This window comes from Pinus tabuliformis, chromosome Q (assembly GCF_031772625.1).
Source record: "Pinus tabuliformis cultivar Carrire ecotype Pingquan chromosome Q, CPIR1, whole genome shotgun sequence".
In the NCBI taxonomy this organism is placed as follows: domain Eukaryota; kingdom Viridiplantae; phylum Streptophyta; class Pinopsida; order Pinales; family Pinaceae; genus Pinus; species Pinus tabuliformis.
In genome coordinates, this window is record NC_142296.1 from 1102902660 (window position 1) to 1102915143 (window position 12484).

Genomic DNA, 12484 nt, shown 5'->3' on the forward strand with positions numbered 1-12484 from the left:
CACTAAATAAGGCTTAAGCCTATATCAATTGAAAATGTACAATAAACGCCACTTCCAATGGAACTATAGGAGCCTGCTAATCTCATAACCAATACTAGTGAAGGAATGTAAACTATAAGTAATGTAAATTATCGTTAATATTGTAAGCCTGAAGAAAGGATTATTCCTCATTAATGCAAAGAGGAGAATGAACCAGTATAAGATAGAAAGGATAGACGTAATAGCCAAATCTTGACCTTTTATACGAGTCTCGCTCTTAATAAAGAAAGAACAAACAGATATGAAGATTCTCCAACCTAGTGAAAACAAAATCCGAGTGTTAAACTAAGAAGCTTAGAGTTAAAACTAATTTTGTGGATGAAAATATGCGTTGAGTAACATAGAAGACAGTGCCTAAAAAAACATGTTAAATAAGAAGTTATTATTCAGTAAAGAAATTTTAGTCTAATAAGATAGTGATAATATGAATTGTAACCCTAGTTTAACTTCGAAAGGTTTTTAATGTGTTTGTGTGAAAGTTTTCTTGCGAGAAAATGAAAGAAGTTAGTTTTAGAGAATAGTCTTTCGGATTAATCACATTGTAAGGATTGGGTTGACATTTCGAACCAACTAATGTGGTTCATCCTCAGGACAATGTGAGAAACCAATCGATCTAAGAGAATAAATAGCAGAGATGCATCAAAGTTTAGGGTAAGCCATTCAAAATTAGTCGCTGGTGAAATAAAATTATTTAGGAATATGTGATAAGAAGTTTATTACATTAACTAAAATTTTAGTTAGAAAATAGTTGTTATGTAATAATTAATTGTTTAATATTATTCAAAGAAATATGGAGGCATCCGCACAGAAGCACCTCAGAAGACAAAGGGTTTCTGTTCATGGAAAACCTTAAAATGCTGAAGAAAGCAACCATATCTTGGGCAAAAGACAGGAAGGCAAAACAGAACGAGGAATATTCCCGGATTAGTGAGGAACTCCATAAGCTGGAAAGTACAGAGGAGGATGGATATGCTTCACAAGAATCCAAAGAGAGGATACTCCACCTTGAGAAGCTCAAAAGTCAAATTCTTCTGGCAAAAGAAGAAGAGTGGCGGCTCAAGAGCAGAGCAATCTGGCTCAAGGCAGGGGATGAAAACACTAGTTTTTTTCACAACTATGCAAAAGGGCGAAGGTCTGTTAACACTATATGGAACCTAAAAAATGAAGAAGGAAGGGAGGCAAAGACTTTTGAATCTCTGTCTTCCCTAGGACAAAATCATTTTCAGAAATTATTCACAGACCCAGGAGAGATCACTATTGCTGAGGTGATCAAGACAGCACAATGCTTCCCCAGGTATGTGGAGGAGGAAGAAGCAGAGGATCTGCATGGGCCAGTCACAAAGGAGGAAGTTGAAAGTGTCATAAAATCAATGGCAAAAGAAAAAAGCCCTGGGCCGGACGGATGGACCATTGAACTCTTTCTCCATTTCTTCGATCTGATAGGAACAGAAATTACGGAAGTAGTAGAAGAGTCCAGGATGAAAGGAGAGGTCTACAACCCTTTTAATGCAACTTTTATAGCCCTCATTCCGAAGAAGGAAGTTCCTGAAACCTTCGAAGATTTTAGACCGATATCTTTATGCAACAATATTTATAAGATCATTGCAAAGGTGATTGCGACCAGAATTAAACCTATTTTGTCAAGGCATATTTCAATGGAACAATTCGGGTTTTTAAATGGAAGACAAATTCATGAGGCAATAGGTACAGCTCAGGAGGTATTGCACAGTGTTAAACAGAAGAACAAGAAGGGAGCAGTATTAAAAATTGACCTTTCTAAAGCTTATGACCGAATAAATTGGATATATATCCGAATGCTTCTAACTCACTTAGGCTTCAAAACAGATTTCATTAGCTGGATAATGGGATGTATTACAAATGTCAGTTATGCAGTCCTCATTAATGGAGCAGCCACTCCCTTTTTCAAAGGTCAGAGGGGATTAAGACAAGGATGCCCTTTGTCCCCTCTCCTATTTCTTTTAGTAGCAGAAGGATTAAGTCAGTTGATTCAAAAGGCTAAAAGGGAAGGTAAGATGAAAGGTCTAGAAGTAGCTACAAACCTGAACATCTCTCATCTCCTTTTTGTTGATGATATATTGGTTTTCACAAATGGAGAGTCCAATGAAATAAAGGAATTAAAAACCATTCTTGACCTATTCTTGAAAGCTACAGGAATGCAGATAAACTCCAGGAAATCTCAGCTAATAATAGAAGGTCTAGCCAGACAAGAAAGGGCTCAGATGCAACAGTATTTTCCCTATCAAACAAGCAATATGGAATCCCCCTTCAAATATCTAGGATTCTGGCTCAAACCAAATGCATACAAAAAAGAGGACTGGAACTGGCTAATCGCCAAAATTGAAGCCAGAATCTCCCATTGGAGCTTTAAATGGCTGTCTAGAGCGGGGAGATTGACTCTAATCAAAGCAGTGCTATTGGCCATTCCAGTTTTTTGGGCAGCTTTAACATGGGTTCCTAAAGGTATATTGGAGAAAATAAGGAGAATTTGCAGCAGATTCCTTTGGGCTGGCTCCAAGGAGAACTCTGTCCTGCCATGGGTTGCCTGGGAAAAAGTGGCAAGGCCAAAAGAATGGGGAGGATGGGGGATAAAAAGTCTTCCTGATTTCAGCCTATCATTGACTGCAAAATCGGGCTGGAGACTTATAAAGATGGAGAACTTATGGACCAGAGTGGTGAAAAGGAAATACATTGACCCAATGCCTTTAGAGGAATGGATCAGAAATCCAGTTAAGGAGAAGAAGAAGGGGTCGGTGATATGGAAAGCAACTGTGGAATCCTTCAAAGTAATCGAACAAGGTCTTGCATGGAAGATTGGAAACGGAAGGAATCTAAGGATAGGAAGGGACCCATGGGTAGGATGTAATGAGAATTTTGCTTTATCCCCTGGATTAATCAGGCATCTAGAAAGCAAAGGAATTCATACATTAAATCAGGTGGAAAAAGCTGGTCATTCATCTATGTGGGGACAAGCCTGGAAAAATGGAGAAGAACTAGACCTAGAGCACAGATGGTGGAACGATTGGGAAACATATACTCAAGAGCTCTCCAGATCAAATGTCAGGCTAAAAGATATGATGGACCAACTGCTATGGGCACATGCAGAAAATGGAGAATACTCTCCAAAAAGTGGATACAATTTCATCATGTCTAGAAAAGGCTGGGGAGAACAGGAATGGTGGACGAAGCATTTATGGAAGCTTAAATGCCCGGCAAAGGCCAGACTGTTTTTTTGGTGTGTGTTAAGGAAAAAAATCCCAACCTGGGACATTCTCCAGTCAAGATATATGCACGGTCCAGGAAGATGTTCTCTATGCAAGGCTGAAGTGGAATCCATCAACCATCTCTTCCTAAAATGCTCAGCAACAATTAAAATTTGGGGGGAGGTAGAGAAACTATTGAACAAAAGGATAGAATGGGGAGGAGAAAATCTATCAGAAGCATGGACCAAATGGTGGAATCAGTACCCCGAAGGGAATATGCGGAACCTCCCACTCATTCTATGTTGGGGGGTATGGATAGCCAGAAACAAGAGTATTTTTCAGGACAAGGAAACTCCGGCAGTTGTGTCAGCTACTCAGAGTGTCTCCATCTACTCAAGCATCCCAGAACCAGTGGAGAATAAATCTCAAAGGCAAAATAAAGAAGTCATCATCAAAGAGGACATTCCCTGGTCTTTTTTCGATGGTGCCTCTCAGAACAATCAGGCAGGAGCTGGCATTGTTATCCATGTAAAAACAAACCATTCCCTCAAAGCCTCTGTCGGTTTAGGGTCAGGAACAAACAACTACGCAGAATTGTCAGCCTTGAAGTTACTCCTATGCTGGCTTATACAAAGGAACATCATCACAATTCAGATCTTTGGAGATTCACTAAATGTTATCAATTGGGTCAATGGGAAAAGCTCATGTAATAACCAAATTTTGAAACCTCTGTTGGAAGAAATTATGGTTTTAAAATCATCTTTTAACAGTATCTTTTTGCACCATATTTACAGGGACAGGAATGATACAGCAGACAAGCTTTCTAAAGAAGGTCTGCAACAGAATATGGGCAGCTGGAAAATCATAGAAGAAATTCAGGGACAGATTCACTCATCAGATCAGCCGCCTTATACATGAGCACAGGGAAAGCATCAGCACATTTTTTTGATATATGTTACTTGTTATTACAGACTACATTATGTTATTTTGGTAAAACTTCAGTTTCCACAATCACAGAACTTAAACAAACTTTGTAAAGGCCGTTTTCCTTTATGAGGAGGCCTGTCTATATGATGATTTACCTTTATTGAAAGGGCCATTATGGTATGGCTGGACAGCAATGAGCAGGCGGCTCATTTTGGTTTTGCTTTCAGCTGACTTAAATTTTGAAAATAGTGGGTCCTTCTTGTTGAAAGGACGTCTTTTTTTATTGCATTTGCAGTCAAACAGCAGAATCTGAAATGCACAAGCATTTGCAATGTAACTTTCTATTCGCTTAATAAAAAGTTCGCTTTTTCCTCGGAAAAAAATAAAAATAAAAATAAAAAAAAATAATTGATTGTTTAATATCGAATATGTAAATAATTTATCATTTTAGAAAATAAAATAATTTAATTTATATAATATTATTAGGGTTGACATATAAGATGGGAGTTAGGTAGAAGATTAGCAATTGTCATGATATAAGAATCTTAAAATTAAGTAATATATTAAATTGCTAATATTATCTAAGCATATAATATTGATACATTTAAAAACTAAAATAATATTTGGTTGAAGATTAGTTGTTAGGTAAAGAATTAGTTAGTGATGATACTAAAAATAATATATTTACCAATTCAAATAATAATATTATCTATGAATAACTTATCATTTTAGATAATAAAATAATTTATGTAATATTATTCGAGTTGACCTATTCAATGTGAGTTAGGTAGAAAGTTGGCAGTTACCTTAAAATTAATTAATATATTTATTGATGCTAATAATATCTACACATAACCCGGATGCGGGTGAATTTACTATTCATTAATGCAAGGGCGATGGAATGACGACGCTCGGCCCAGCCAGCTGGTGGCCAGCGCACCATCCCAGGCTTGACCTTGGCACCTGCATATTCACCTCAAGCGAGAGCAGGCCAGCCTGCAGAAATTCATAAATGCTCGCTCTAGCCAAGAAATGCAGACAAATCAATTCATTATGGTGCCTATTAACCCCTTTGCTTGCCCTCCGTCCTTCAGCGTTTACCCGCTCCAAGCAGAAATCCTCTGCAATAGAACTGTTGTAGGAAAACGCTGCTGCCTGCTCTGTTGTCTTGCCTTTGGCAATGGACTCCATTTTTCTCATTCCTAGTTTTTCCCTTTGAACCGTTCCTGGGCACCCTCTACTCATTCTCAGATTTCTTCCCAAGCCCTCAACTCTCCAGAGCTTCTCATCCGGCGCAGCATGATGGTTTGACATCGCATGCGGAGTCGAAAAGGAGGGGACCGTGGGGGCAGCGCTCGCTCTCAGGCTGCACACAATGAAGCTCCGCCTCCGCCTCCTGCTTCTTCGCCTCCTTTTCAGACCAACTCTCTCCCTCCCAGTCCGCTTAGCCATCACTACCCTCACTCAGCTTTCCACTCGAACCATTTCAAGTTCCAGAGCAACCTGAATCGGCCCATTATTTCGGCTAATGTCACCATTATCTTCTCTGAAGAAGAAAACCAGCTTAGTGCTCCTGCGCGTTTCTCTGCGGACCAAACTCAAAACATTCACAAAATGGAATTCAGTTTGGGCCCTAAGTAGCCTCCGTTGGATGAAGGTGGAGTAGTCTGCCGTGTCGACCTGAATGTTGATGATGATTCTGGAGGCTACACCCAGCGCCCAGGTGGCAGCGCTCGGGGAGCCACTACTTCGTCAGCTTTCGTGGGCAGCTCGAGCGGCACTCCTCCGGTTACGGAGATCCCAGGTGGCAACGCTCCTGATGCCATTGTTGGCTGCTCAAGCGGCATACCTCTGGCGACTGGTCCTCCAGCTGGCAGGGCAGACGGTGATGCGGTGACAGAAGGCAAGGTTTGGTATGGAAACGAATGTCCAGTTGTCGAGGAGGCTCCAGACCAGGATTTCCCAATGTGACGACACGTGGCCTCCCAAAAGCCACCTCAGAGTTTTCATGCTGAATGGTCAGGTCCTATTTTCTGTGGTTTTGTATCTAGTTCTCTGGTTAGGCAGTTCTATCTGGTCTTTCAACTGTTTCAGAATGGTGAATTCTCAAGTCTTCATTCTGGTTTTGTTGTTGTTCTCCCGGTCTTTAGCATGGTTTTTTGAAATTCCAAACTAGTTTCCCCAAATCTGGGGCAGTTATGTTTTCCAAAAGGAACTTAGTTGTTCTATGCTGAGGCTACAGCCTCATTGTAAATATTTTTTTCCTTCCTTTTAATAGAATTAGCTTTTACATAGAAAAAAATAATAATATCTACATATAATTAAAAATAAATAATAATATTTGGTTAAAGATTAGTTGTTATATAATGAATTAGTTAGTGATAATATTAAAAATAATTTATTTACCAATTTATATAATATTATTAATTAGGGTTGACCTATTCAATGGGATTAGGTAGAAAACTAGTCATTATTATGATGCAATAAATAGGTTAATATTATTTAAAAATAATTAATTCATATAATAATATTTGAGAAATTAATCGTTATGTAATAATTAAAATATCAATTTATATAATATCGTGACCTAAAATAATTATTCAAGATTCTATTAGTTAAAGAGTATAAGGTTAAAACTTCATTGTAAGGAAAGATTCAAGATAAATATTATTTCCCTCTATTTAAGAATCTACTATTAAAATTACTGAAACCGACAAGTTTTATTAGACAGAAATAAACATTAAAGGAGACCACCAAAGGGTAGAGGATAGATTATCCTCCTTCAAAAGGAGTAAAGAAAAGATCGGGATGAAGGTAAAACCATCATTACGATGAAAGCAGATAAAATTTTAGGATGGAAATCAACATAAGAATGAAAAAAGGATGAGGGAGAGGAAAGGGCTGAGGAGCTATGAAGTGACAGCTGGAATTCAACTGCTGGAATCCAAATTTTACTTAATTTCCAGCCATCATCCCTATTGAGGTTTTTGGCATGCCTCTCAATCTCAATCGCTTCCCTAAGCTTTTTGTGGTGGAAATGACCAATTTTAGCAATGACTCTGGATTCTTCAATGCAGACATGGTGTTCTGATTTCTCAACATGTTCTGCAAGGGCCGAGGTGTGGGATCGATTGTGTCTGATGTCAGCAACGTGTTCACTGATTCTCTGCTTGATAGATCTTCCTGTTTCTCCAATGTAGGGGATACCACAGGAACAGGGAATGAGATCGACCCCTTTTGAGTCCTTCGGGTCAATAGGGTCCTTGACCGATCTAAGGGGATTTTTAATGGTATTGCGAGGTTTGAAGGAAGAAGAAACATTAGTCTTCTTGAGAATATGGGAAATCCTATCCGTGGTTCCTTGGATATAGGGGAGATAAACTTTAGGAATAGGATCGTAAAGAGTGGGTTTAACCTTTGGCTCTTTTCTAGCTTTGCGAAAGGCCTTGAGGCTAAAGGGTCTACTATACCCATTGTTTTCAAAAACCTCGAGAATATGAGACTTCTCCTAATCACTGTTGTCACCATCAGAAATTCTTAGAGCCTGGGTAGTGAGAGTGTTAAGAACCCTAAATTTTTGAGCTGGGAAATGATGAGAACTAGCATGGAGGTATTGTTCCGTGTGAGTCTTCTTTCGAAAAACTTGGTGACAGATGGAACCATCATCCCTCCTAGAAAGGAGAATGTTGAGAAAGGGAAGGTGACCATTCTCCTCAACCTCCATAGTGAACTTGATGGAATCTGATTGAGAATTCAGGTGGCTGAGGAACAAATCAAGATTCTCCCTTCCATGAGGCCAGATGACACAAGTGTCATCGACAAACCTCTTCCATTTTTTAGGACAAAGAATAGCAGAGGCAAGGGCCCTTGTCTCGAAATCTTCCACGAACAAGTTTGCGACAATGGGGGAGAGGGGGGAGCCCATCGCAACACCACAAGTTTGTTCATAGAACTCACCTTGGAAACTAAAGAAAGTAGAGGTGAGGCAAAGACAAACTAACTTGGCAGTGTCTTTATCGGTGATGCGATTAATAATATCAATGGCTTCTTGGATGGGGATTTTTGTGTATAAGGAAATGAAATCAAAACTCACCAGTAAATCTTCGGGATCTAATTTGATTTACTGGTGAGTTTTGATGTCGTTTCCTTATACACCAAAATCCCCATCAAAGAAGCCATTGATATTATTAATCGCATCACTGATAAAGACACTGCCAAGTTAGTTGGTCTTTGCCTCACCTCTACTTTCTTTAGTTTCCAAGGTGAGTTCTATGAACAAACCTGTGGTGCTACGATGGGCTCCCCCCTCTCCCCCATTGTCGCAAACTTGTTCATGGGAGATTTTGAGACAAGGGCCCTTGCCTCCGTTATTCTCCGTCCTAAAAAATGGAAGAGGTTTGTCGATGACACTTGTGTCATCTGGCCTCATGGAAGGGAGAAGCTTGATCTGTTCCTCAACCACCTGAATTCTCAATCAGATTCCATCAAGTTCACTATGGAGGTTGAGGAGAATGGTCACCTTCCCTTTCTCGACATTCTCCTTTCTAGGAGGGATGATGGTTCCATTTTTCACCAAGTTTTTTGAAAGAAGACTCACACGGAACAATACCTCCATGCTAGTTCTCATCATTTCCCAGCTCAGAAATTCGGGGTTCTTAACACTCTCGCTACCCGGGCTCTAAGAATTTATGATGGTGACCACATTGATTAGGAGAAGTATCATCTTCTTAAGGTTTTTGAAAACAATGGGTATAGCATACCCCTTAGCCTCAAGGCCTTTCACAAAGCTAGCAAAGAGACAAAGGTTAAACCCACTCTTACCGATCCTATTCCTAAAGTTTATCTCCCGTATATCCAAGGAACCACAGATAGGGTCGCTCATATTCTCAAGAAGACTAATGTTTCTTCTTCCTTCAAACCTCTCAATACCATTAAAAATTCTCTTAGATCGGTCAAGGACCCTATTGACCTGAAGGACTCAAAAGGGGTCTACCTCATTCCCTGTTCCTGTGGTATCCCCTACATTGGAGAAACAAGAAGATATATTAAGCAGAGAATCAGTGAACATGTTGTTGACATCAGACACAATCACTCCCGCACCTCGGCCCTTGCAGAACATGCTGAGAAATCAAAACACCATGTCTGCATTGAAGAATCTAGAGTCATTGCTAAAATTGATCATTTCCACCACAGGAAACTTAGGGAAGCGATTGAGATTGAGAGGCATGCCAAAAACCTCAATAGGGATGATGGTTGGAAATTAAGTAAAAGTTGGATTCCAACTCTCACTTCCTAGCTCCTCAGCCCTTTCCTCTCCCTCATCTTTTTTCATTCTTTTGCTGATTTCTATCCTAAAATTTTATTTGCTTTCATCTTACTGATGGTTTTACCTTCATCCCGATCTTTTCTTTACTCCTTTTGAAGGAGGATAATCTATCCTCTACCCTTTGGTGGTCTCCTTTAATGTTTATTTTCGCCTAATAGACCTTGTCAGTTTCAATGATTTTAATAATAGATTCTTAAATAGAGGGAAATAATATTTATCTTGAATATTTCCTAATAACCTTATACACTTTAACTATTAGAATCTTAGATAATTATTTTTGTCACAATATAATTGATATTTAATTATTACATAATGATTAATTTCTCAAATATTATTATATGAATTAATTATTTTTAAATAATATTAACCTATTTATCACATCATAATAACAACTAGTTTTCTACCTAATCCCATTGAATAGGTCAACCCTAACTAATAATATTATATAAATTGGTAAATAAATTATTTTTAATATTATCACTAACCAATTCATTACATAACAACTAATATTTAACCAACTATTATTATTTATTTTTAATTATGTGTAGATATTATTAGCATCCATAAATATATTAATTAATTTTAAGATAACTGCCAACTTCCTACCTAACTCACATTGAATAGGTCAACCCGGATAATATTATATAAATTATTTTATTATCTGAAATGATAAGTTATTCATAGATAATATTATTATTTGAATTGGGATAATAATGATGGGTTTCTGGGCTCTAACGTGGCCACAGGCGGGCAGGTGGCGAGCACGTCTTCCTGCACTTGCCCAGAAACAGTCTTGAATTAATTCGCAGTTAAACAGGGTTAATGCGATCGCAGTCACCCTGTTTATTCAACCGGTCGACATCGGTCCCACCTTTCTCAGGCGACTAACCTGCCTGGCAGTTTTGAAGGCGGTTTAGGTCAATGGAAGACATGGAGTATGAAGAGGAAGCGATCGACTACTCCCAGGACCTGTATGAAGGTCAGTCTATTTTCTGCGGCCACGGTGTTAACCCTAGCACTATTGAATCTGCACCTCCTCAACTAGCTAACTCTTTGACCATTACGCTCCCTGGATCCTCTACGTCACCGCTGCATTTCAGTTCTCTCTCCCTGGAGTCCCCAGGTCTAGACATCCCCCCTCTATCCCCTGGCACGCTTAATCTTCTCTCTGCTATCATGCCTCCCTCCCCCAATTTCGATCCGCTCCCCTCTTTCAACCCGGTGCCTCCCCAGAGATCGCCTCATCCGGACTTGTCAAACCCTAACTTCCTCCCTTCGGGATGCTTCGACTCTCCTGTTATTAACCCTAAAGCGGCGGCTCACCTGAAGGATTCGGGATCAGATCCATTAGCGGAGCACCCATCGGCGCCGAGAACTGGAAAGCGAAAGATTAAGTGCGTGAAGAAGTCCTCAAAGGATCTCACCATCACCTTCGGCGAAGATATTCCTATGGGTGAGGTGGTGGAAAGGGCCAACAGAGTACTCGTTGGGCATGTGAGAGGGAGGGCTTACTCAGCAACCAGGCTCACGAATTGGGTACAGGAGATATGGGGTGGCATTCTACAGGAGCTGCCGGAGGTTCAGAGCTTGGCACGAGGATGGTTTTCCCTGCATTTTTCGAGAGCAGAATACACAGATCTGATCCTGGCCAAATATTGGCACATAGAGATGGCCCCAGTTCTCCTCAAGCGTTGGTCTCCATTATTCGACCCGGAGAGGGAACAAATTGGGGCGGGACCTATCTGGGTACGTTTACCCGGTCTACCTCTACAATTCTGGTCTGAAGCGGTGTTTATCAGGATTGGTAATGCCCTCGAAACATATTTGGAATATGATAAGACTTATGTACAGTCAAAGAACTAGGCACTGGCAAGAATTCTGGTGCATTTGGACACAAGGGAGGGCTTGGAAGAAAAGATCACTCTGAAGTGGAGGCATTACACCAGGATCCAGATATTGGATTATGAGGGGGTACCGTTTCATTGTAGAAGGTGTCATAAGGTAGGGCATGTATTCAAAGAATTCCCTCTGCTCTCGAAAACATCGGACTCCACAGGCCCACCCTCATCTCATAAAGGAAATGCTCCAGTGACGGCTTCACAAGCCCCTGTTTCGGCTTTGCGAACAAGATCGTTGGCTCCCAAGGATCTTAGTGTGGGAGGGACGTCGAAGGAGGCTGGAGAAGCAATCAGGATGCCCTCGCCACCTTTGACCCGGGCTAGGGCTGCAGCAGCTGCGGAGGTAGCTCAGAAATCGGGTACATCTTCTTCTTCCCCTTTGATATCTCCTACATTCTCTAATTCCGTTGATGCTCCTTCGGTAGCTTTTGTTTCTCTGGTTACTTGTTCCATTTCTCCCCCCTGCCCATCATTGCTCCATCCTCTCCTTCGGTCCATTCCACTTCACTTCCTTCTGAGGTAGAGGCCTCGTCATACCAGATACTGCCTCACCCTTACAACCTGCGGTCAAGGCCCTCACAGGGTTCCGACTCTCAATCTGGGCTGGGGGTGGTCTACCCGGGACCCCCTGCCCTTACAACCCGGGGTCGCAAATCTAATCTATCCAAAGCTATTCAGAAAGCTGGAGTTGAGGTAGTAACTGGCAAACAATCCACTATGGAAGGGGTCCTTAGAGCACTGAAAGCCCCAGAAGGGGTTCCACCATGAAGTGCCTTTCCTTTAACTGCAGAGGTTTGGCTAGTACCTCCAAGAAACTAGCCATGCGGAGGTTGATTGAAAATGAACCTATTGATATCCTTATGTTGCAAGAGACCTTGGGCAGTGCTGAAGCCATTAAGCACTCCCTCGCCGGCCTGCGACCTAGATGGCATCACCATGCGCTGGATGCCATTGGTAGGGCTGGAGGATTAGCCATCGGATACAATCCTCGGACAATAAATGTATCTGCCACCTGGGGGGGAGTGGGATACATAGGCATGGATTTCTTCTCGGCGGAGTTAGGGGAGACCTTG

General features: G+C 40.8%; 1 protein-coding gene across 1 annotated transcript; it reads left to right on the plus strand.

Annotated features, from left to right (window-relative positions):
- The first annotated feature begins 878 nt into the window (after positions 1-878).
- LOC149223349 (uncharacterized) lies at positions 879-4178 on the plus strand. Its single transcript, XM_089387877.1, has one exon. The coding sequence runs from the start codon at positions 879-881 to the stop codon at positions 4176-4178; it is 3300 nt and encodes a 1099-aa protein (XP_089244003.1).
- The last annotated feature ends 8306 nt before the right edge of the window (positions 4179-12484 follow it).